The sequence below is a fragment of the Desmodus rotundus genome, chromosome 13 (genome assembly GCF_022682495.2).
Source record: "Desmodus rotundus isolate HL8 chromosome 13, HLdesRot8A.1, whole genome shotgun sequence".
Classification (NCBI taxonomy): Eukaryota; Metazoa; Chordata; class Mammalia; order Chiroptera; family Phyllostomidae; genus Desmodus; species Desmodus rotundus.
Window position 1 is genome coordinate 44,849,309 of NC_071399.1, and position 26,504 is coordinate 44,875,812.

General features: G+C 42.3%; 2 protein-coding genes across 14 annotated transcripts in view; one reads left to right on the forward strand and one right to left on the reverse strand.

Annotated features, from left to right (window-relative positions):
• The window catches only part of RNASEH2B (ribonuclease H2 subunit B), an 87,215-nt gene extending 75,567 nt beyond the window's left edge, over positions 1-11,648 (reverse strand). For 3 of the 5 annotated variants that reach the window (XM_053916616.1, XM_053916615.1, XM_053916614.1), the window contains exons 1-2: positions 8,892-8,927; positions 7,751-7,871 (exon numbers count right to left, since the gene is read on the reverse strand). In XM_053916616.1, the coding sequence (XP_053772591.1) occupies positions 7,751-7,871; positions 8,892-8,912 (142 nt within the window). In that variant the 5' untranslated portion in view covers positions 8,913-8,927. Of the gene's footprint in view, positions 1-4,636; positions 4,696-7,750; positions 7,872-8,891; positions 8,928-11,417 lie in introns of those variants that run through there. The other 2 variants (XM_053916617.2, XM_024569935.3) reach the window with 2 other exon arrangements.
• A 73-nt stretch (positions 11,649-11,721) lies between these two features.
• LOC112311277 (zinc finger BED domain-containing protein 4) overlaps positions 11,722-26,504 on the forward strand; it is a 266,073-nt gene continuing 251,290 nt past the window's right edge. For 4 of the 9 annotated variants that reach the window (XR_008425925.1, XR_008425926.1, XR_008425924.2 and 1 more), the window contains exons 1-3: positions 11,810-12,099; positions 15,453-15,531; positions 20,661-20,746. Coding sequence is in view for 1 of the 9 variants with exons in the window: in XM_071220159.1 (XP_071076260.1) it covers positions 20,729-20,746 (18 nt within the window). In the remaining 8 variants the exon portion in view is untranslated. Of the gene's footprint in view, positions 12,100-15,452; positions 15,532-20,660; positions 20,747-26,504 lie in introns of all 9 variants that reach the window. The other 5 variants (XR_006656721.3, XR_008425927.2, XR_006656717.3 and 2 more) reach the window with 4 other exon arrangements.

Here is a 26,504-nt window from a genome sequence, read left to right on the forward strand (position 1 = left end):
ATGAAAATTGTAATAAAGGAAAATGTACAGGAAACCAATAGTGACAGGAAGGAAACTGGGACTCAAATCAACGGTTTGGAGCAGAAGGAAGAAATAAACATTCAACCACAACAGAAGGAAGAAACAAGAATTCAAAAAAATGAGGAGAGGCTTAGGAACTTCTGGGACAACTTTAAATGTTCCAACATCCAAATGATAGGGGTGCCAAAAGAAGAAAAGGAATAGCAAGAAATTGAAAACTTATTTTAAAACATAATGAAGGAGAATTTCCCTAATTTGGCAAAGGAAATAGACTTCCAGGAAATCCAGGAAGCTCAGAGAGTCCCAAAGAAGCTGGACCCAAGGAGGAACACACCAAGGCACATCATAATTACATTACCCAAGATTAAAAACAAAGAGAGAATCTTAAAAGCAGCAAGAGAAAAGGAGACAGTTACCTACAAAGGAGTACCCATAAGACTGCCAGCTGATTTCTCATAAGAAACCTTACAGGCAAGAAGGGGCTAGAAAGAAGTATTTGAAATCATGAAAGGCAAGGACCTACATCCAAGAGTACTCTATCCAGCAAAGGGGTCATTTAGAACAGAAGGGCAGATAAAGTGCTTCTCAGATAAGGTCAAGTTAAAGAAGTTCATCATCACCAAGCCCTTATTATATGAAATGTTAAAGGGAATTATCTAAGAAAAAGAAGAAGATCAAAAATACCAACAGTAAAATGACAATAAACTCAAAACTACCAACAACTGAACCTAAAAACACAAAAACAAAAATGAACTAAGCAAACAACTCGAACAGGAACAGATTCACAGAAATAGAGATCATATGGAGGGTTATCAGCAGGGAGGGGGAGGGGGTAAAATGGAGGAAAAGGTACAGGGAATAAGAAGCATAAATGTTAGGTAGAGAATAGATTGGGGAAGAGGAGAAGCCAAAGAACTTATATGTATGACCCATGAGCATGAACTAGGGTGGGGGAATGGTGGTGGGGTTGGGGGAGGGTTCCAGGGCAAAGGGGAATAAAGGGGAGAAATAAAATGGGACAACTGTAATAGCAGAATCAATAAAATATATTTAAAAAAACAACAACAAGTTTCTCCGTATCATTTATAATGCAAAGACACGATAGAGGATAGCAAGTGCCTTTTTGCCAAGTGCTCTTCTGACTTGGAAGCAATGGATTTGTTCATGACCATGTCTGATTTTTGGCACATAGCAGATAAGTTCTGAGCACACACACCCCATGGAGAAGAAAGAACAAACACCAAAGTACCATTCACTTTATATTTAGATACCATATCAAGGCTACTCAGGTTTGTTCAGAAGATCTAATAGGGAGAAAAAAGAAAAGAAAGAAAAGATGAGCGTATCACTCTCATGCTCTGTGTTCTAAATAGGTCCCAGTTTATTTTCTTTAGACATCAGCCATTAGCATATACTTAGAATCCCTGGTTCCCTTCTGCCTGATCACCAGAATCTTGGAACCACTTTGCTAGGACACAAATATAATGCATGAAAGACAAATGAGCATAATGTTCAAGTTCTTTCCCACTTCTGGAAATGCCTATTTCAGTAATAACTACATGCCTCTCTTCCTAAGATGTTAGGGTTGCCATATAGTCTGAGTCATTTTCCTGACTTTGAAGCTGTCGGCTTCCTCAAATATCACAGGAGGCAAACCAAGAGAGCTAGAGAAAGGCATGCACTACAATAATAATTCCCAAGTAATAGTTTCCTCTAAGAATATCTTTTTATTTTGAAGCTTTGAAGAAAAAATAAAAAATGGACTTAACCAAGACCAGCAAAGAAGATAAAATCTCCATTAGTCCAGGGCTGTCCCTATCAACAGCGTTGTCTCTAGGAATGCCCTGTACACCGAAGAACAAACTTACGAAAAACGTCAGGCTTGTAACAACTCAGAGCCACAAAGAACAGCAAGCCATATAGAGAGATGGCACAAAGGCCTTGAAACATCTGGGAAGCAGGAAAATTTTGGATATGTAGAAAGAACAAACCTAACAGGATGTCAGTAACAACTGAGGCTAGGTCTGGGAAAGGTATGCACAGTCCCTGATCATCAAACAGCGGGAACTCCAGTCCTTCCTGGTCTTCCCATCTCTGCAACAATGGCAACTACCCCATTGTGTCAGCAGAATGGCCTTTAGCACATAGCAGGGGTCCTGAAGGACACAGGAGAGCCAGCAACCTATGTCACTTACTTCCTATTGAGTATTAAACAGATTATTTGACTTCTCTGAGTCATGTAGAATGGTGATAATAAGGCTTGCCTTGACTACTTCCCAAGGTCATTGTGAGGGTCAAATAAAATAACATACATTGGAGTATATTGTAAAAATATAAGAGCTAGAGGATGGGCTTCCTAAAGCTTACATAAACCATGGCTAAATGAAAGAGAGTATAAGTTATAGCCAAAATAAAACTCTCCATACAAATAAACCTATGCCATAACTATATGCCACCCCATCAAAGAAACCACCTATAACTGAGATACTCAGAATGTTAAGACTCAAACAGGCCCAGTTACAAGTGTCTCAAGTTTCTGACCAGAGCTTAGTCACAATGGTGAGTGATTCAAGTGTCTGGCTCTTGTGCTATCTTCACTCTTTCCTTCTTCCAAAAAAGCACTCTCTACATTCATGTACAGCTCTGTCCACCCTCTCTCCCACCTTGTGCTTGTAGTGGAGCCTGACGTTCTCTGACTACAGCTTATATGGGGGTGCTGGTTGGGGTTCCTGTGATCACAGCAGAGACAGTCACAAGGCTATTTTGAAAAGTTTAAATGAGAACTAAGAGGAGCAGCTTCTCCCAGCAGATACCAGGAGATTTGAAGCCTGGGTGCAGCATGCAGCCAGTTTCCCACTAAATAGAAGAAGTTGGTTTGAGAAGACGTTAACTCTCAGAGAGGCAGAAACCTTGCCCCTTCGGATGCTGCAACACCTGACTTCTACATGTCTTATGTTCTTCACCACCCCACCATCCCTGCCCCTAACACACAGCTGCCTCTCTAGCAATATGTGAACTCTCTAGGAACTCCTAACCAAGTGTTAAGTTAGATTTTGTAACACAATCAGGATGCACTGGCCCCACATGAAAGAAATGCTATGCAGACTTATGGTCCACTCAAATGGGCATCTCCTTTATGCCAATGGATGTTTGCAGGAGACCATGGTTGTCCTAAGTAAACTCAACCTCAAATGGCTTTCAAAACATCTTAGTTTGCCATTGTGTCCATTATGGCTCTGTGAATTTATCTTTACCTCTCTTGCATCTATTTGTATTTTCAGTCTTTATCCACTCTTAAAGACAATCTATTCTAAATATGCAGTCTACCCAGTAAAAGCGCTGCTTATTTGGTACATTTGTTATAATACAAGTAAGTTCATAATAAGCCTTTTCAATGCTCAAGGTATGACCTACAAATTCTCTCTGTCAACTTTGTGTGGCTTACGAGTTCCTAAGTTTACTAAAATTAAGAGAAAAAATATCTCACTCCCTTAGCTCTCCATCAAAGCAATTTAACTGTCTTTAATTTTATGACTAAGTACAGCGAATAAAACCATATAACACTCTTGTATAACCCCAATATCCCTGATAGTTCTAATATTACAGTAAATAAGTAGAAAGAGTAAACTGAAATAGAAGCAGAAATAGAAAACTTGGAAAAAATTAAAAACACTGAATTCATACTATGATACATACAACATAAAAAGAATGTGAAAAAATATTTCCAAATTGTTATTTCTGGGTAGTAAAATAATGGACAAATTCTTTTCTCTCTATATATTTTTCTGCATTACTAAAATTTCTTTTCTGGGTATGTGTTACTATTCTAATAAAAAAAAATAACTAAAAACATACTGGGAGAAAAATGTGTAAATGAAGAGTTAATTGGTCCAATCTGGTCAATGGATCATGGAAGAGCCTCACCAAATGTTGTTGGAACTTTAGGCCCTTGCAGGGAAAAGAGCTCTTACCAGAGAGGCCTCAGCCAGTCTGCATCCTCCTTATTTCAGAGGCATATAACAAAATATGAAGTTATGATGCTTTCACCAGGTAGCCCATTCCACTTTAGCAGGCAGACATACCTAAAAAAGAAAGCCACTTTATTGCCCTGGTTGGTGTGGCTCAGTGAATTGAGTACCAGCCTGAGAACCAGAAGGCTGCTGGTTTGATCCCAGTCAGGGCACATGCCTAGGTTGTGGGAAAGTCCCTGGTTGGGGGGATGCAAGAGGCAACCACACATCGATGTTTCTCTCCCTCTCTTTCTGGCTCCCTTCCCCTCTCTCTAAAAATAAATAAATAAAATCTTTAAAAAAAAAAAAAGACACTTTCAAAGATTTTTTAAAAACAAATATAAAGGATCTCTGAACAGAAAGGCTGAAAGTCCTAAGTAGCACTCTCTAATTTCAGAGGCACTGAGCTAGGTTGGGCTCTGAGGCTTATGGACAAGTTTACCAACATTAAGAAGCTAAAAGTGGCTACTTAGGGAAAATGGACCTGGATCCTCCCCAACTATTAGCATGTATTGGGTATCCAATATATATTTATATAAAAATGACAGTGAGCTGAATAATCACAAGGAAATGTGTAGGTGACTGAAGATGTACCATTGACTTACACACTAATGAGGAACAGGTGGAAAGGGGAGGCTTCCTGGAGTGGGTGACACTTGAACTTCTTTAAAGGATAAGTAGCAATTTGGCAGGCAGAGAACATGGAGGAGAGCAGTCCGACATCCAGGCAGATGTAAAGTCCAGGGTATTCAAAAAAAGAAAAAAGAGAGAAGTTGGACTGGGGCAAATGGCTTAGTTTCGCAGAAACTAAAGTGTAACTGAGCTCTGAAGAAAGGGTAGTTTGGATAGAAGTGAAAGAAGAAAAAGAACTGCCTATGGTAGGAGGAATCGCCCTGCCTGGTTTCAGAAGCTATAACCCCCCCCCACTTCTAAGGCTGAGTAAAAGACCTTGGGACCATAAGCCACTAAGGAGACAAAGCTTATCTTCCCAACAGGGGCCTGCCTCTGCCCCCTGTACTTCACCCTGCTTGGCCCCAGGGCAGATGACTGGTTAGCCAATGACTGTTAAGATTCCTAAAGGGAGGGACGACCTAAGACAGGCAGGGTCATGAAGATGCCCTCAGGGAAGGACTTGGGAGATTGCAGAAAAAGGGGGTGATGGATCCTTGCCCCTCGGATTTGACATAGCCTGAGTCCTCATTCTGTCTGTAAGAAGTCTCCTAATCTCTTGGCTGCCTTACTTCCCCTACCTGACTTAAACCTGAAACAATGCCAGAGGGTGGTGCAGCCCTGAGCAGGAAAGGGTGGTTCCCCTGGGCATGGATCAGGCCTAAGAAAGAATGCATAAAATCCTGTGAAACCTCCTTTGCTAAGACTGCCCTCAATTTTCTGATAAGGATCTAAGCACAAAATGAGTTTGTTTCCCACAGCTTTATGGTCCTGTAGCTATCTGACCCTGACTCAGAATAAGTCCTCATAGTTCTTTGAATGTTATTTATTGTCTGATCATTACTGCCTGACAATGATTGATGAGCTTTAACTGTATGCCTGTGCAAATTGGACCCAATAAAAGCCTACTGAGGAACAGGCTCAAGGCCCTTCTCCTCTGAGAGACTGGCTACTTTTCCTCCCCAAGTAGATCATCTCTTGGTAGATTTATTCTCATCCAAGACAGGCAGGGGGGTGGGGCTCTACTGGGCAAACCTCCCCCACATGCATAAGCAGAGGACACTGAAGGAAGAAATAAAATAAAAAAGATATTCTTTCTTTCAATAAGTGTTTATTAAATGCCTTAATAAAGGGAGCTTCCATGTAACTCAAACCAACAGAGAGCAACCCCATGAGACTGGTACTACTCTCCTCAAAGTAGAGATGAGGAAATTGAGGCTTGACAATGAGCACATAATTTCTCCAAGAACACAAAGCTAATCAATAGCACAAATCTAATTTTAGGTATGTTCTATTATAGTCAGGTTTTAGTTGTCTGTTTCTTAACATCATGGTTAAAACTCAGAGAATATGGGGAAAACTCATGTAGATCCTCTTCTGCTATTCATATAAAAATTATGAACATTGTTTTCTTTCTTTTTATGTTTTTCTGCCCTGGAGAATAAATATGTGGGACTCACGAGATCTTACTTACAAAATGTCCCAGGTCTTTGGAACAATTACTAGCAGGACAAGATGGGGCTCTGGAAACTGCCTGATTACACTAACTGGCATCTGATTAAGTCCATCCACTTAGGCACGTGCTCAGACAGCAAGGGAGCAGATCCAGTGGCCACCTGAGAAAGGTCAGTCAGATTCCCACCAAAAAACATTTCATAAAGACAAAGTCAGATTCAGGATTTGTACAGACTCTTACACCGCTGAAGGCCTACAAACGACTACTCAGTAAATGATATACCTTCCCAGAAGCTGAGCTTAATTATTCAGAGGTTGTCTAAAATCAACACTTGACCTGGCCAGGTCTGCCTGCCCGCCCCATCCTCCTGGCTCTATTGCTTGCCAAGCTAAGTGCAGGTTCCTCCCACATGAATAAGCTCTTCTGAAAGTCAGGAAGCTTTCAGCCCACAAGGTATATTTCTAAACACAAACAGACACACGTGCAAACAGTTTGACAAAGAATAAAAAACCTGCTTAAATATTCTTCCTGAGATTAGCCATGTGAACTCATGTAAAGGAGGAAAAACATTTTTTGTTTTGTTTTGTTTTAGGGTCACTGAAGTCATTTCAGTCTAATGTAATTGTTCTTCTGCCACGTATTTTTACTGTTGTTCAAACAAGAGGTGTACTTGGGGACTTATTAAAAAGCTAGAAGACTCTAATCAATAATAGCACTGATATAAATGTTCTCCACTAAATAGGAAATTTAGTTTTTCCTCTTAAACTTCATTTATCTTTAATTCTTTAATTAGAACATAGTTCTAAAACTTGCATTCATACAATGCTTTCAAATATATTTTTGCATTACATTTGGAAAAGCTCTGATATCAATATCTGTGATTGTCATAGCACCTCACATAAAAGGCTCATTACTATATTTGGAGTGTGTAGGTAGGCAGGCAAGCCTAGGATTCTTATCTCCCAAAAAGTAACCCATCCTCTACCCACTCAAAACTGGTATTACTTATGCTGGCTGTGGGGAAATAAATATCAAATACAACCTTTCCTAAAATACTTTCAAACATGTATTTGCATGAAATAAAGGGCAAATACTTTACTACAAAACTCATCTATAGTACAGTTTGATCAGGGAGCTGACTAAAGAACACTTTCAGCCTAAGTGGACCTCAATGAGTTGTGTGTGTGTGTGTCTTTTAACTGTCCTGAGCTCATTTCCATCCTTGCTTTCTTTTTCCCTCACATAACATTAGGGTTTCCCAATGTTTTAACAGTTCTTTGGAGATGGCTAAGTAACTGGGTTCAGCCACATTAACAATCAACACAGTCTCTGTGCTGAGCTGGCTTTTCACATTAGTATCCACTCCAACCTGGTAGAACTGACAAGTGTATAAAACTTAAACTAGAGAAAAATATTTAAGATATGACTTCAACATTTAATTTTAAGACAGCGAAGAAGGATAGAAACTTCTATCATATTTCAAAAAGTACAGATATTAAGTCTCTTATAGTAACTAAAACTGCAAAAAAGCTGGTATTCCCAGGACATTTTTGAGAAATGTTTAAGACCATCCTAAACTACAAGAAATGCTTACCCTGCTGAAAAGAAAAGTAGTTCTGTCTCCACCAGCCTATGAAAATCAAGGCTCCAAGTCTGACGACCTCACAAGTATCTCTTTCAAGTTCCAGCTTTTGTTGTCCTAGGATATTCAACTTCTTCAGGCAAACGGAAAACAAGCGGCAAAGAGACCTAAATAGTACTTTTTAAAATGTATCCATCAACATATAATGCAACACTATGGCAGGCGACTCAATAAATAAAGTAAATTAAATGTTGGGGAAAAGTGTCATCTCAAGGTTCAGTGGCTTTACATTTGTCTCACGGATAAATATGTAAATTTCTGTTGGCTATTCGTTAATGTGCTCACTTTCCAGTACGTAGAGTTATAGGGAACTGTTCCACATGCAGGAAATGTAGCCCAGCTCCCATTTGGAAAAGCCAGTGGGAGCGAGGTCCAGCAGGCAAGACCCACGCCCATGGATAGGTTTCTCCAGTGGGGAATCAGGTCTGCATTGTACCTAGGCTGCTATGAGACTTGCTTTTGCTGCCTCACCCTGGATTGAGGCAGCAAATGTTTATGAGTATCTTTAACTTCCTAAAGTCTGTGCTAAACCTCCCAAGTACAGAGTGTAACTAGTTCAGCCACTTTCCCCCTTGAGCTGTAACATCCTTCTCTTTGAAGTAATTAGCAGCATTCTGTCCTTTGTTGTCTGTAAAAGGTAATCACCTACAGTGAACCTGTGCATGGTAAATGAGGACCATCCTTGATATAATGTGCCCAGAAAAGCAATAAAAGCCTGTCCAGGCAAGGGTTGGGCTCTCTCTGGCCCTCTCACTTAGAGAGTGGCCATGCCGTCCCATTTTCTCCACAGGATTTCTGTAGTCCGTGTGTATTTGTCCATTGCTGCCACAACACAGGATCCTGCTGGCCAGGATCTGCATCATAGAGTAACCTTTTCAGATTCTTCTGCCAGAAGTTCTCTAAAACTGAGCACAAACTGAGCCCATCAAAAACTTACAATGTAAAATACTTCTCATATAATTTTTGTTTACCAAGGGCTCAACTTTACTGTAGCTATGGTGCCCACTCAGCTGAGGAAAGGTACAGTCTCCACCTCTCAAATGTATAACTTACTAGAGCTGATTTCTTAACAAATACATGCGTAGCCTCATACCCTGTGCTCTTCCCTGACCATGCACCTTCTGGCCCACCACAAACAGATCTAAAGTTCAGGATGACCATTCCTACTTCCCAATCCAGTTGTCAAGGGCTGGTTTCACTGCAGTGGTTCTTAAGTGTGGTACCCAGAACAGCAACATCAACATCACCTGTGAACTTGTTAGAAATGCACATTGTCAGGCCCACCCCAGACTCACTGAATTAGAAACTTTGGAGATGGGGCCCCCCTCCCCAGGTATCCCATACCCTCACGTTTGAGAAGCACTATTGCACTGCAGTAATTATCAAAGCACCAGTGTTTGTACCCTCAGAGCCTGCAGGTGGCACTAAAGACTGGCTAGAAGAATTACATGAGCAGGAAGCAAAAGCTGTGTTACAGAACCTGCTGCCTGACAGTTCCTTCTATCAGGTTCCTTAACAGCTGCCTCAGCCTTCTCCAGTGAGTTCAAAGGTCATAGTGCATCTGAGTTTTGAACATGAACTAGACTTAAATTCTTCTCACAGCCCCAGCAAGTAGACATAATAAACCAACAATTTTACAGTTTAAAATCAGTATTTAGTTATTCTGAAGGTTTTGGTGTTTAATATAATGAGGGCATAAACACACTTAAAAAATGAATTACGCAGAAAATAAGAAACTTAAATTATCCTCCCCCATTGTGTACATCTGAATAATAATAATGCACTTGATCTGAAAGAATAGAGTTCCTACCCTTAAAATCTCACTGAATTGATGTAACGAAAGGGTTTTTTCTAATATATACAGATAGCCCTTTACTAGATGCTGTTAAAACCCTAAATTTTGCATTAACTTTTATTATACAAACATTTCTAGTGAGGATGTGGAGCAACAGGAAGTCTCATACACTCCTGGTCAGAGTGTAAATCAGTACAACCATTTTGGAAAACTGTTTAGCAGTGTCTAGTAAAGCTGAACATACAAATACTTAAGACAAGCATTTCCACTCCTTGGGTATGCACCCTGGAGAATTGAGTTCCTCTGTCTATCCTAGAAGTGTAATTCATAATAGTTACCAACTGGAAACAATCCAGAAGTCCGTCCACACAGTACAAGAGATAAATATTATGGATATTAATACAATAAAATATACAGAAACATGAAAACAAAAACCAACCAACAAACTGCTACACCCAAAATGGATAAATCTTATAGGCATACTGCTGAGTGAAAGAAGCTAGACACAAAGGAGCACACACTGATCCAAAAAAAGCAAAACGAATCTCTGGTGACAGAGGTCAGCAGAGGTTATAGGCACTATCGATCAAAAGGCATGAGGAGCTTGCTGAAAAAGTTCTACATTTTGACCAGGAGGACGGTTACAGGTAAAGTTCATTGAATTACTTACATGTTTAATTCAGTTGCACACTTAAATGTCTACTCTTTACTGTGCATGTGTCATATCTCTTTATAAAGGTTGAAAAAATTAAGCATACACATAAAACTACTGACAAACTGAGTAACAATTTTCAATATCCACCAAAAATCTACATTACTGGGCAACTATATCGTCATCAGCAAATAACTTTTAGCATTTGCTGAGCTAAATCTCAAATACAGAGAACGGACTTTCCTTATTTCCAATGTTATGTGATCATATTAACATCATTCTACAGAAAGGCCAAACCTTTCTGCTCTCACTCCCTAACTCCTTTTATCTGCCACTTAACGGGGCCCATCACTTGTGGCAACTGACTGATCATCATCTCAAACTCCTACAGGCTCTGGATGGCTGATACTCAGGATGGGGATGGGGGCTAAAAACCTGAATTCAGCAGTCCTCTCATTCCCTAATCACCTGAACCTGTTTAACCACCCCTGTCCTAACGCCTACCACCATCCAGCTTCCCTCCTGCCTCGCCATCCAAGGCTTGTCCAGGGCGGGGGCCGTGTTTCCCGTGCCATTTCGAGCCTACCGGATCCTTGCTTCCAATCCAGTAGGAACACAAACGCGGGCCCAAAGCCAAGGCAGGGTAGGCAACACCAAGTTACACTTCCTTAGGGCAAGACACCTCCGGGCATCACAGCACACCCCGAGACCTTGAACTCATTCTGGTCTCCGCAGGCCCAGGGCCGCTGCCAACAGCCCACCAGAGACACAAAGAATGTTAAGTGAAGGCTGGGGGGTAGGTGTATGTGTTAGGGGCAGGGAATGGTACTCGGTCAGTTTCTGCGCTTTCAGCTTTAGGTTTTAAAGCCGCAGATGGCTGTAACGTGTGACCAAGAAGAGGAACAATGTGTTCAAGGGAAAGAATCTGGTCCAACACCCGGGGCCCAGGGACGTGAAAACCTGAGCAGGTCGAGTCTGGTCTCAGGGAGGGCGGTGGGAACCGTAACGATGAGCGCCGGGTGAGAGGCGGCAGGCGCAAAGGGCCCGCGGTGGGGCGCGCCGGAAGGCCGCAAAAGGAAGCCCGCCCGGGAGCCACGACCTGCGCTCTCCCGAGGCAGCCGCGCGAGGTAGGAGGTTGGGCGTAGAGGGCTGCCCTAAGCGGGCGTGTTTACCTGGAAGCAGGAACACGAGCTGCTGGGCGCCAGTGCCTTCCCCGCAGTCCACGCGGCCCGCCATGCAGCCAGCCTTCACTCGCGGCCGAGTGCGGTACCAGCGGGCCCTAAAGTCACCAGTCTTAGCCCTTGAATCACCAGGCCTGGCTGCAACCCGGCGGAAAATTGCGAGATAACGGTCTATTCTGGGTGGCGCAGCACACTGAGGGCCTGGCGAGGTCCAGGAAGCGGGCCCCAGTACCAATTTGGTTTCACTTCCGGAGTCGTCCGTGTTAAATTTAACTTCCGGAGCCAGGCGCCTGTTAACTTGAAAATTTAGCGCCAGGCCGGAAGCGACCAATCGCCTGCCGCGGGTTACGGCCTACGGCCTCTCCCCTCCGCTTCTCCGCGGGTGGTAGCTGTTCACCGTGGCGTAGAGTGACACTGCACCCCGGGCGGCACCGCTGGTAGGCAGCGGCGGCGGGCTGGGTCACCTTGGACCTCGGTGCCGGGTCTTTGCATCCAGGGGCCCTCCTACCAAAGGTGGTGGCGAGGCGGAGAGACTGACACGCGCTGGAGCGGATTCGGGGGAGGGGATTGGGTCCCAGCGATGGAAGGGAGCAGTCGAACACAGCCGGCAAGGGAGGAAAAGCATGGAGCAAGTCGGTGTTAATGACAACTGCTATCACATCTGAATCCTTAGGTACTCTTGACCATCAGTTGTATTCTGAGTAGGAATTAATGTCAGAATAGTGTGTGCTTTGTGATTCAGTCTTCAAATTGGGTTGAGTCCTTAACACTAAAAAGAGGTTTTACAATTTAGGCTCAAAATATGAATTTATTATTTTGGAACATTTTGTAATGAATTTTAAATTAAAACATTTTTTAAAGCAATGTTTTAAAAGTCAGGGTCTTGAAATTGAAGGACTTAAACAGTTAAAAGTAAAATTATAATTGAAAAGGTGATGGTTGGTGTACATGGTTTTAAAAACCATAATAAATATAGGTATATTTCTCCTATACCCCAATTACCTTCCCCAGGATACTTACTGTTTACTATTTCTTGTCTAGTCTTCCAGAAAATTTCCATGCACTTACAAATTCTTATGTTTTGCTTTTTTAACAAATGGAAGAATAATATACATAACTCTTTATGCACTTTTGCTTTTTTTGTTTAATCTTGAAGATAGTTAAATTCTGCAGCACTATCTCAGCTTCTAAAAAAGATTTTTAGTTTCAATCCTGTTCCCCCCCCACCCCCCTGCCCCCAGGAGGGAAATAGCTGAAGTTGACTGCAGGACACAGATGGTGGAGAGGAAGACTGTCTGGTCAAGGAGGGGCACCCCGATGCCAATTCTGGGGCAAGCATTAGATTGACCTTGTTCTGATCTCTTCCCTCCCCTACAATTATACTTGGGTAAAGCTCTGGTGTGTAGGCCAAATACCCAGGCACACCATAATCATGACTTACACCTAAAAGAGGGATGTTAGAGTAGTTCCTGTGCTCCAACATACAGAGCTATTTTTATTTTCTTTGATCTTTTCCAGCCGTGGGCTATATGAATATGTATTTATATGCAGTTGTTTTCACAGGGTAAAGCCAATTTTGTCTGCTTTTCTCCCTTTATGTCATAAACATGTGTCCCATGGCATCCAGAACTATCAATGTTAATGGAGGCATGTTATTTCACACTGCTAATGTTCTAAGATTACTTAACAACTTCACGCTGTGCAAGATTTAGGTTATTTCAAAGTAGTATTATAAATAATGCTACAAAGTATACCATATACTGAGTATGCAGCAGGTAGAAACAATGAACTAGATGTACACATAATGAACCAGATGTACACATGACTCCTTTATATCAAGAGAAAAAAAGGCACAGGAGAGATTTATAGCAGAATACCATGTAGGTAAACTTTTTAAAAACATTAAAAAATGATGCAGAATCTGGCCAGTGGTGTCCGCCGTGCGGTGGATACAACAAGCAAATTCACATGGACTACTGAAGTCCTGTGGAGAAAAAGGGACAGCATGGCCGCTCTCTTGGAGACAGAGCACCCTGACCCCTGCCTGGACAGGCTTTTATTGCTTTCTAATAGCATATATCAAAGAAGGCTCTCATTCATTATGCTCAGATTTGCTTTAGGTGATTACTTTTTATAGATAACAAAGGAAAGGATGCTGCCGATTACTTCTTACAGATTAACAAAGAAAAAATGTTGCCAATGCAAGGGAACGATAAGAGTGATTGGTCTGGTTACACTTCAGTCCTTGGGAGAATTAGCACAGACTTCAGGAAGTTGCTTTAAGGATATACAGTAAACATTTGCTGCTTCAATTCAGGGTGAGGGAGTTTTAGCAAAAGCAAGCCTCAAAGCAGCCTACGTAGAATGCAGGCCTGGTTTCCCACGGAAAAGCCTATCTGTGGGTCTGGCTCCTGTGTGCTGACTCATGTCTGCCGGTTTTCCAACAGGGCTGGGCTACCTTTGCCATTGCCAAGTGGATCGGTTCCCTATAATTCTCCCCTTGTTTTTAGTTAGGACTAACACAAAGCTTGCTACTTGCTCGTTTTTTATATGACCCTGGGGGAAAAAAGTTGTAAATGCATCAAAGTATACAAAGCATACTGATTATTAGAATCAGTAAGCAAGCAGCGGGTCCAAAGACCCACATTCTCAGGTTAGGTCCACTAAACCAATATTTTGGGTTTAGCCAGCTGAGATGATCATGGAGGGATTGAAAAACCTCCTGCTTGGTCAAGCATTGAATGTCCTGCAACTGCTGTTGCTGTGCTAGCTGCAATTGATCAATTTGTCCCTTTAAGTTGGTAGAAAAAGCCCCTCTTAGGTGATGTTCAATATAGCTCCAGGAGTGCTGGCTGGAGTTCCACTGCAGCAGGGGACGCACAGCTTGGAGAATCCAGGGTCACAGGTCAGCTGTTGCTGGGTCATTAATGTGTCCTGGCGCCTGTCGATCCAGTCAAGTGCTGATTCAACTGCAGAAAGGCGAGTCAGGATCTCTTGATCAATCTGGGCCTGTTGGAGCATTTCCAAGGTAGTATTGGTTAAGAGGACATCAACAGTATGAGCAGTTTGAACTGAGTCAACCGAGGACAGCAGTTGCTGTGGCATCAGTAGGTGCAACAACTATAGCAGAGGCAATGAATGCAATTGGGTGCCAAAGATTCCTTGGACACTTAAGGAGGACAGTGCGTTGTTAAGCGCTATTATGCCATTGGGATCCTCCCATTCTCTGGTTACATCAACAGACACCCATACTTGACTTTGTCTTCTAACTATATGAACCATAGTGAGGTTTAGCAGAGTAATATTGAGATGGGTAAATAAGGCAGCTGGCATATATGGAGCCTTCAATAAATTTTTGACGATTCATTATAAAAGACCTGGGCTGTCCATGGGGTTGCCAAAAACAGGTATGGGTGAGAGGTAAAAACCATGGCTGGATCTTTTCTGGAGGATAAAGCTGGTAGCCACATACAGAACACCTTTAGGGTCACAACCAATTTTTATATACAGATGCTTCCTAGTAATAAAAAGCAAACCGATATTCCAAGAATTATAATGCCACAGGCTAGTGTGGTTAGGAGAAACACATCTGATAATAGGTGCCTCAGTGCCGGGCCCCTCCCACCACATATTAATATATAATTGTTGAGGCTGAGCCAAAACTATTGTTGTATCAGGCTTAGCTAATATTTTCCAGTTAGCTCCCTAATTCTCTACCACCAAAGGACTTTTGGGGAGAAAAGCCATGATGGTATTTGTTCCTTAGCATAAAGACCAGAAGACTGAGTCTTTATAGCTAGCGTCTAAGGTACAAGGAGGGACCGGAAGGGGGTTGGAAGTATGTTAGACCCCCTTGTGGGTACGCAGGCCAACTGTGGCTACCATGGAAAGCTGATAGTGGGTACTGTGTTGCTCTTTTAAAGAAAAGCACAAAGTATTAAGAAGGACAGAAAAACAAACTGGTAAGTGTTCAGCAACAGAAACAGTATTTTTCAGCACCTGTAACCAGTGTTTGTTTTCTTCTAGTGGGCCATCAAGGGACATCCACACCCCTCAGTTCCACTGAGTATCCTTAGTGGAAAAGGGAGACTCAACATTCCACCAGGTATGTAGCTTAAATACGGGTGGATCAATAAGAGATACGGCCTCAATAGATATAAGAGGGATTAACCTCAGTAACTAGACCCTGCCCCGCTAGGCAAAGTATAATGGCAATTAAAAGCAAAGTTTTAGCCAAATTGGCTGACAGCACTGCTAGGTAAATGATAAACCTGTTTTCTGGGGTGTCTACTACCCTTGTTTCAGCAAGAATCTCCTTGGCTCGAGCATTAAGAGCCTTGATGTCCCCCCATGTGGTGGGGACATGCCTAAAGGGAACATTGTGGGGCATGAGGGGGTTGTTGGCCTCTGCAGGAGGCATCTGAGCCTCGGCCCCTGTCATTGGGGCAGACCCCATCCTCTGTTGGCAGATCCAGACCGATGTGTGATACTGTGTGTGTCTGATTTCCTTCTGGTTGTTCAGTGTCAGCTGGGCCATCTGGTATGTCAGTTGATTGGTTCTTGGCCCCAGATAGCGGAGCTTGATGTCTACCCCGCTCGTGATAAGGCTTTACTCTTTTTGCTGGTAGTCCGACAGGACATGTAGCAATGGAAACACATGCATACCCTCTTCTCCATGTTAAGAGATCTATAGGGCCCTGCCAAATGCTATCTCCTAGCAGATCTCTATATAAAACCTGAGGGAAAGGCAGTTTTGACTCTTTTGTCTGAAAATGTTTTTCAATTGGAGTGCAGAGTGATTCATCACAATTTAGAAAAATATAGGTAAACATGGCAAACATAGTCAAAATTTGTGGGGAGGACTCATGACTCCCCATTTTTTGTTTTTTAAGATTTTTAAAGGTATGATGCATTCGTTCTACAATTGGCTGACTGGTTGGATTGTAAGGTATATCTGTTTTATGTTGGATATTCCAATGCTGAAGGAAAATGAGTAGAATGGGCAAGGTATCTGGGGCCATTATGAATTTTAATTTGCTGAGGCCATCCTAAATGACGAAAGGCCTCAAGCCAACAGGCTTGTATATTTTTTGCAGATTCTCCTGTTAAAGCAGATGCATATAGAGCACCAGAGTATCAGTAGAAATATGAATGTATTTGGATTTCCCAAAGGGAGTGTAATGAGTGACATCTGTTTGCAAATTATTTGAGAACTTAGTCCTTGAGGATTAACTCCCGTTGATGGAGATGCCTTGGTAAAGGCTTGGCAGTCAGGACATTCTTTAATAATTTGCTTCGCTTGGGAGCGAGGCAAGTCAAATTGCTTTTGGAGTGCCTGGCTGTTTTGATGAAAAAACTGATGAGAAGCTGTTGCTTGCTGGAAGGCAGTAAAGACACTAACTAAGGCTTCTGCCTTATTGTTACCAACTACCAGGGGACTAGGCAGGCCTGAATGGGATCCAACTTGAGTAATGAAGAGGGGGTGTTCTTGCTTGTCAAGGAGGGACTGTAGGGTCACAAATAGGTTAAGTAGATTGGGGTCAATAGAAGTCTTAATTGATGCCTGATCTAGATGCAGAATAGTATAAACAGTATATCCTGAGTCACAGTCTATATTCAAATGCTCCTGGGGCCATTGCCATAGGATCATGATTGCAGTGAAAAGCTCAGCTCTTTGAGTAGAGGAATGTCCTGAGGATGCAAAATTTCTCCAGTTTTTGCCCTCTTGCCAGGCAATAGCAGTCCGTCCAGTTTTTCTGGACCTATAAAGAAACACAGTTCTTGCCCCAGTTATTGGTGTAGGGCTGATTTTTTTTTCTGCTAGCCTTATTTGAAGAAATGGAATGTTTTGAAACAATCTATCTGAGGGTAGATTAATCTCTAGTTCTCCTACAAAGTCAGCCGAGACACACTGAAATTCTAAAGATTGAGCTGTTAATTGTTGTAAATAAACCTGAGTTAAGGGCATGTGAATAAAGGTAGAATGGTATCTAAATAACTGCTGTGTTCTCTTATGCTCCTTTATAATACGATGGCACAACTCAGTTATATAGGTGGTAATAGTGTGTTGTGGCTGATGAGACACAAAAAGCCACTCTATTATAGCTAAGTGGGGTGACAGCTGTCCTATAAGATCCTTTGGGGTGTTTAAGGTTGGGAAGTAAAAAAGCTGGATAGGAGACTATGGATCAATTCTAGTTAGTTGTCACTGCTGAATATGTTGATTTACCATAGTTAATTCTTGTAGAGCCTCGGGGGATAATTTTCTGGGGGAATTAAGATCAGGGTCCCTTTTAAGGGTGTTAAATAAGTGAGTTAATTGTTGGGTAGGTATTCCAAGCCTGGGTCGCACCCATTTGGTTGCTCCTAGGAGTTGTTGGAGGCGATTAAGAGTTAAATCCTTGGGTAGATTAATTTGAAGGACTTGAGGCCAAATTGTCCTATGATAAAGAATATAACCTTTATATTTCCGAGACTCTGAATGGTGGATTTTTTTTTTTTTTAAAGCAATTACTAGTCCAGCAGAGGCCACAGAGTTTTTAAGAAAGGAAATAGTTTTTGTTAGAATATCTTGTGAAGGAGCTGCAATCAGGATGTCATCCATATAATGATAAATAACACTTTGGGGAAATAAATTTCTTACTGGCTGAACGGCCTGATGAACAAAATGCTGACGAATAGTGGGATTGTTAAGCATTCCCTGGAGGTAAAACCTTCCAATGAAATCTCTGTAAAGGTTGTGAATTATTGAACACAAGGACTGAAAAAGGAAATCTCTCAGGATCCCTTTTAGCTAAGGGAATGATAAAGGAAAAGTCCTTTAACTTTTTCCTGTTACTTTTTCTGTTTAGCCCCTGAGGAGGAAGAGGGGCGGGATCTGATCCTTGCCCTCCTGGGAAGGCTCTGGTTGGCTTTAAGCCCTTAACCCTTGGCTTCCTGGTTCACAATGGGCAGGGAGCAGTGTGAACAAGGCTCCCAAGTGGGAGCTGATAAACAGCCTCAGTTTTGAAATTGTCTTTATTTTTTTTCCTACTTGGAAAGACAGGCCCCCTGCTGTTTCTGCAAGCTGCAATGAGTTTGAGCAGCAAGTTAATTGCCCTGTTGTTCTCAGGACCTGGTAGCTCCTAGGTTCAGAGTTTGCAAGGAAAGTGGGAAGGATGGTGGCAGGGCAGGGGGTTGGGGGTTCTCCTTAAATATGTTTAGACAAAAGTCGTTAGGCATAAAGGGCCTTTTGTAATTTGATTAACTAACTGTTCCCTCCAGGACAATAGCCAGGTCTTCCCCAAGGAAACGATCAGTGTTTACAGCTACTGAGTTAAAAATGGTGCTCAGTCTTCTGTAGGATCCAAGCTGACGCAGTGAAATGACAGGCACAGGGTGTGTGTTTAGGCCAACACCCTCCAGGAAACCCACAAAGAGGATGGGCTGAGGGACTTCCCTATAAGTGCATTGCTAGGACTTAAGAAAACAAGGACTGACAGGAGAGGAGGTCAGCGAAAATAGAGGGAAACTAAGTTTTGTTTTTTTTTTTTAACTGCGCCTGAGTGCGTCGCGTTGCTAAATTTGGGCCAATCACTAACCGCAGAGATCAGCTTCTGGATAAGTTGCTTGCTTGCTCTTGCATAAAAACCCTAGTCTGTAAGCGTTAGGCGGCTCTCATTTGCAGCTCTAAGGAGCACCGTGACTCCGGTCACTTTGGGAGAGTCCGCCCCTGCGCAGGTAAAGCTTGTTTGGCCAATAAACCATCTATAAATCTCTTAAGAGTCTGAGTCCGTCAGTTCCTAGAACGAGAACCTTCGATCTCGCATCTCGCATATAACATCTTCCATGGAGAAGGGCTAATTCTCCCCAGGAGACGTGCACCTGTATTTCATTTTTACAATAAAAGGTCATGGCTCTGGCATAAATAAGGAGGATTCTTGGTATTTCTTTAACACGTCACACCCCCAATTCCACTTATAGCATGCTTTAGATTAACAAATTTATGAACATATTCATATCTTTCAGAAAGTTTTTTTTCTACTGGCAAATACATTCATAATTTCCTTATTCTTGGTGATTACTGCATTCCTCCAGTGTGTTCCAAAGTGAGCTGTCTCATTATCTAGTGCCCTTTACAACTTAGGAAGGCTGGAGAAGAGGGAGAGAGGATACTAAACTTGGCACGGCTTGTTCCCAGGACTGAAGCAGTCCCTGGGCCTCCACAAGGAGGATTCAGAATGGATAAAAAACACATTTCCTCATTGTTTTTCTTCCTGTGCTTTTTACTGAGGGGAGTGAGATCTTTTTCCATCTTCATACAATCAATTTAAATTTTTTCGGAGTAGAATCCTTATGATGTAACAATGTTAGAGATCTCATTCTATTTGTGAGAGGTTTAGCAAAATATTTTGAGACTGAGCTGTTCCTTTCAAAACAGAAACAAAAACAAAATTCAAGCAAACCAGTATTTTCAAATTAAATCCTCTAGCCTTAGAATCTTATCTCACACCATCTGGTGCTATTTCAACTTCTGCCTGACTTTTTCTTAAATAACTAAGTCTTAAGATCCCTTATTTGGGAGACATCCAGCAGCCGTAAAAAGCTGCTGAATTAGCTTGAAACATTGCTCCTGTTCCTTAGAGAGCCCATTCCCCATGGTTGAGGATTCATAGAAACCTTTAAAGAATACGTTTAACAAATAAAAGAACCTTTTCTGAAATTCCTCCTGCCACAAGCACAGTGATTACAAAACCAGTTTCAGTTTCACTTTCAGTCTGTTTGCACCTTTCAATCCTGTTTCTTGCTAGTAAGGAGAGTGCAGTTGTGCTATTGGTGGCAGACAGTCAGGGATGGGTACCCGACATTCCGGGTACCCTAACCCTGCTTATGGTTCTCGGGTCTTCCCCCCAGTATTTAAGACTGTGAGAGGGGGCTTGAAGTGCTAGGTTGCCAACCTTTATATCCCACTTTCCTGGATGAGCCAGAAGTTATATTAAATCATTTTGGAGGTCCCTAAAAGGCCCCTGCACGTCTCAGGAATTAATCCCAGACACCCTCTCAAGGTTCCCACTCATGTGGAAACACCTGATTTCTCAAGGGGAGGGGAGGAAGTGCCTTTTATCTTTGGAGCTCTGCAAATGCCAAAAACTCTAATACAAAACCTGTGACTAGTTCTAAATTCTTCTGGAAAGCAATCTTCAGAGTCTGGTCCAAACCAAAACACTCATTCACTATCTGCTGTTCCTTACACAGGTGGACGGAGGGAAAAGGCAAAATTCAAAGGACCACAAGAGATGACCTGAAAGAAAGAATCTGCTGAGATGCTTGTAAATAGCCCTGTAAGTAGTTGCTGTTTATAAAGCTTATTAAAGGGAAAGTCTTTGCTCTTTCTCCCAAGACTAAACCTAGGTTGTGCCACGGGGATGGGCTTGTGAGTGTTTTTACACTGTGCCTCTCATTGCATGGATTTTGCTTGCAGCTGACGGGAAACCTAGTGTTCTGTCCTGGTCCACATTCAGCTTATCCTCTCACAGGATAAGCGCCCTTGTGGCTCTTAATTGTTCGACCCATGCCCGTGAGATGCGGCAAATACTTGGGGGAGAGAGCAAGGCTCCTGCTTACTAAAGAGTGTGCAGATGCAAAGTAGTCACAAGAGAGGTGACCTTAGAAGAAATCCCTTATTCTCTGAAATCCAAAACACCCTACGAACTTACTGAAAAGCACTTGGTGTCATCTGCCCTTACCTGAGCTGATGCGCACACTCCAACCAAGTTGGTGTGTTGTCCACAACAAGGGCTCGTAGCCCTGGGTCCTTGTTTGGGTGCCAGATGATGTGGACTCCGGCCAGTGGTCTCTGCAGTGTTGTGGATGCAATGAACAAATGCATATGGACTACTGAAGTCCTGTGGAGAAAAAGGGATGGCACTGCCACTCTCTGAGTGAGACAGTGCCCTGACCCTTTCCTGGACAGGCTTTTATTGCTTTCTAATAGCATACATCAAAGAAGGTTCTTATTCATTATGCTCAGATTTGCTTTAGGTGATTACTTTTTACAGATAACAAAGGAAAGGATGTTGCCGATTACTTCTTACAGATTAACAAAGAAAAAATGTTGCCAATGCAAGGGAACGATAAGAGTGATTGGTCTGGTTACACTTCAGTCCTTGGGAGAATTAGCACAGACTTCAGGAAGTTGCTTTAAGGATATACAGTAAACATTTGCCGCTTCAATTCAGGGTGAGGGAGTTTTAGCAAAAGCAAGCCTCAAAGCAGCCTACGTAGAATGCAGGCCTGGTTTCCCACGGAAAAGCCTATCTGTGGGTCTGGCTCCTGTGTGCTGACTCATGTATGCTGGTTTTCCGATAGGGCTGGGCTACATTTGCCATTGCCAGGTGGATCAGTTCCCTATAAAAAAACATTAAAGTTTAGTAAGGATACATGCACATTTAAGGCCATGTATCAAACATATAAGAAATGGGTGCCTTCATAGTGCCCTTGATGGTTCTGGGATCAGGGTTTGGAGATAACAGACCTAGGGGTGCCCCTTCTTTCCAACTACCCTCCATCCTCTTTTCTAGTCACCACCTTTGAAACCACCGCAGCTATCCTCAGCCTCCAGGGTCCGCCAAACCATTTTTTTTTACCTTTATTTTTCATTGCCAAAGAACTACAAGCTCCCAAATTCATCAGAATTATTCCACCAAGCTGGAGGCTGACATCAACCGCCTGGCCAACCTGCATCTGCAGGCCTCCTACAGAGGCTCCAAAATATACTTTTGTGCCTGGGCTCTCTGTAGAGATACCATGATCAGTGTCTTGCAGCCTTTCAAGGCTGACAGGTTCCCACAGGATTCAGGCAGACGGAAGAAATTTCACAGAGCCATGGCAGTGTCATACATGCCTTTATTCAAGGGTGGGGCAATCCATGCATGCCACAAGCCATGCATGTGTCACACCATAGGAAGTCCCAACTCTCTTATATGCTAAATGCGCAGAAAGCTGGGAGGGTGCCAAGATATTATATAACAAGGAGTGATTCTGTGCATGTGGGCCCATTCTCAAGGTTATGGAAATACTGCTTACTGAATACTGCTTATCTTAGTTGCCCAGACATCTGGGTGAGGGAGCCTAACTGACTCCATTTTCCCTACAATCATACAATCAGATAATTACATATTTTTCTGCATGTCAGCCTAAGTGATCACCATATACTTCAGATATTTTCATAACTTTTATTCTCACTTGATTTGCTTTATAAATGTTATTAATAGTTCTTACAGGATAGTGTTTTTGAGATGTGTTTTTAAAGCAATGCATTACCTAACAAGTTAATAAATTGAGAAATGCCAAAATGTTGACTAATTAAATATTAATTTCCAAAATCAGGATGCAAATGTATGTAGAAAGTATGAACATAATAAAGAAGAAGAAGAAAACCTGGGAGAATGGTGGGCTCCTATCTCAATCTTCCTGCTCAAACTCTCCATTCTTATAGGGATAGAGAGAAAAGGACTTTTTGCCTGTCCAATTACCTTTCTAGCTTTTGGTTCCTTGGGGCTCTATCTATTCATCTTTCTAGCTTTTGGCACACTTGGGTAGTATCCATTCATCTTTTGAACTTTGGCATGCTTGGACCCGATCCATTCATACTTTTAGCTTTTGGCATGCCCAATGTAAGAACCTCACCCTACCACCATCTTGGCCAATGGGGGCAACTCCCCAGCACCCTGACTGACTGGCTACAGTAACATCTCCTCCCTTCAAAACTCTGGATCCTTGTAATATTACAAGGTTAAATGGATGAAGGCCTCATCTTCTGTAGTTACTTCTTGCTATCAAAAGACATAGTCTTTCCCTGGCTGGTGTGGCTCATGGATTGAGTGTTGGCCTGCAAACCAACGTGTCACCAGTTCAATTCCTGGTCAGGGAATGTGCCTGGGTTGTGGGAGAATTGCTGTTTACAGAAGGTGGCATATGTGGTGTCTAGAGGATGGCTTGCTGAAGAAGTAAAGCCAGTAGATTTCCTCATGTTTCAAGAGATGGTGTTGCAGATGGGCTTCCAAAGTGAGACCTATTGTGCAGAAAAACAAGAGTGTTTAGTAAGGGGTATACCTAGTAGTGCAGGGGAATTGTAGTGGAATCAAAAATTGAAGAAACTAAAGGATCCCCATCATCTAATCCTGCGCAGAGCTTTGGGTGATGCACCCAACAGCAGAATAAAATTGCTGAGGAAGACATTTACTGGAAAATGCAGAACAAAATAAAAAGTAACATTGTCACTTAGCTTGTGGAGATGCTCTCCCTTTCTGAAAGATGAATTTTAAATCTCTTTCAGGAGGGCAGGTTCAGCTTTCAACAGCAGCAACAAGGTTCTAGTCTTCCTCAGGTGGCGACCACTTTATCTGTGTGTGGTGAATACAAGGCTTGGTTCCTGTGAGCTTTAAGAAAGAGTGTGTTGTCAGCAGGATGTCATAGGGACCAGTTCATTGCTCATTGCTCAGCTAACTGCAGTTCAGGACCTTGAGTCTTCCAGGTCTTTAATAAGTTTCTGTATCCCAGCTGGGACAGGTGTAAGGACTTCTCATACAGGTAGATGAACCTGCAATGAGCAAACTTATGCAAAGTTGTCAGTGTCTTCCCTAAATGTTGTACTTATTGTTTGATTTTTGATTCATGTTCTAAGTCCAAAGGGGGTGCTCCTTAAACAGAAACTTGGAAGAATCTCCCATAAATTATTCCAAAAGGGCTTAATTTAAGTCTGCTTAAGGGTGCTACCCTAATTCAGCACACGGCAATAGAGAGTGTCTTGTTCCACTTTAAATGTGTTTCCTGGCATATTTTCACCAGCGTCTTTTTAAAAAGATTTTATTTTGTTTTTATTTTCAGAGGGGGGAAGGGAGGGAGAAAGAGAGGGAGAGAAACATCAATGTATATGGTTGCCTCTCACGTGCCCCCCACTGGGGACCTGGCCTGCAACCCAGGCATGTGCCCTAGACTGGGAATTGAACTGGTGACCCGTTGGTTTGCAGGTGCTCAATCCACTGAGCCACATCAGGTAGGGCTCACCAGGGTCTTCTTTATTGTTTGGTTCTTTTTACCAGTCTTCCCCATAGATTGAGGTCTCCAAACTGCATGTACTTTACAATGAATCTGTAGTGACTGTCCTATCTTCTGGGAAATTTCTAAAGTGAACAACAGTCCATGATCACTTTTAATGCTGTAAGGAAGTCCAAATCCTGGGATTATTTCTTTGAGTAAAAGTTTTGCTACCTCAGTTGCCTTCTAGTTCTAGTGAGCTATGCCTCTACCTATCCAGAGAATGTCTACAAAAACTAACAAAAATTTAAAGTTTCCTATGGTTTTAGGTATCTGTGTAAAGTCAACTTTCCAGACCTTAAATGGGCATATCCCTTTATATTGTACTCCCTTTCCTGTTGGAACACATTCTCTCTTAGAATCATTTTTGATGCATATCTGACAGGCTTGGATAATCTTCCGAATGGTCGTTTGTAAATTAGACTCTTAAAATGTGGTCTAATGAGGCCCATTAAAACATCTATTCCATAATGAGTCCTCTCAGGTAGGTGTTTGAGGATGGGGTATACTAGAGCTTCAAGGAGTAACATCATACCCTGTGTTGATCTTCCATATAGAATTAGAGTCAGAGTTAAAGAATCCCCATTCATGGGCTTATTTCTCTTCTTATTCTGTGCAATGGGGTTTAAATCCTGACAAGTCCAGGTGGGGAATTAAAGCCCCAAGAAGTGGTGGCCATTGCTGTTTTATTGACAGTTTGGTTTCCTTGGCTTGTTTGGGGAATGTTCTGGTATCCAGAGCAATACATTATGGCAGTCTGGTTTAGTAGATTCACTGCTTCTAGCACTTTTAACATCTCTTTTGCATGTTTGATGTCCTTATTCCACAAGGTTAGAGACATTGAAATTAAGAACAAACTTTCAGTAAACAGAGGGGAGGTGGGAGAGGATAATGGGGGCAAAAGGGGGAGGGATTTTCAGGAACATCTATAAAGGACACATGGACAAAACAAAAGGGGGTTAGAATCAATGGAGGGAAGTGGGGATGGGATGGCTGGGGTTGGGGAGAGTGGTGGGAAAATGGAGACAACTGTACTTGAGCCACAATACAAAAAAGTTAAAAACAAAAAAGAGCACTCTTTCTTTCCATATTGCCCTGTGGGCGTGGACTACCATGAAGACACATTTAGAGTCTGTATAGATATTAATATTCTTTCCCTGGGATAATTTTAAGATTTTGGTGAGGGCTATAAGTTAAGCTTTTTGTGCTTAGGTTCCTACAGGAAGGGCTCGGGCTTCTATTACCTGGTTCGTGGGGACTACTACTGTGTACCTGGTTCATCACTGACCATTCTCCATGAAGCTGCTCCCATCTGTATATAATTTCTAGTCAGCTTCTGTCAGTAACTGGTCCAGCAGAGCCAGGCTGCTGGAATAAAGTTTGTCAATGATTTTTAAACAACCATGCTGGAGGTCCGAGCCTCCTCTGAGTTCAGAAGTAGTGAAGCCAGGTTTAAGATGGTGGTTTACAAGGCAACATTTGCCCATTTTGGATGATGAATGCTAAGAATGGATATGATAAGGTCTGCCATTTTCTGGGGGAATCTCCCAATATGAGGAGTTGGAATTCTTCCAGTTCAGTAAATCTGAATGTGGAAAACAAGATATGGGCCCAGTAGTATCCAGTGAGCAGACTTACCTAGTTTATTCTGCCTAAAATGTATTGCCTCAAAGGGAATTATCCTGCTCCAGATACAGATGCACCCTAGCCAAATTGGGTGCCCTGCCAAGTCTTCGAAGGGGAGACTACCTATTTCAGGGATATTTAGTAGCAGGGGTGGTAGCAGGGGCAATCTTTCTGCTGCTAATCCTGGGTTCCCTGGGTTCAGGGCATTAAAGAGACTCATTTTCAACATTTTCCTTTTCTGTGTCTTACTAACAGGGAGGAGTTTTGAAGCCAATTCCCTTCTCTGCATCATTAGTTTGTCTTCCTTTTTTTGCCAAATCTTTATTGTGTAAAGACACAAATGCTTAGACATAAGAGATTTCATCCCATTTTCCT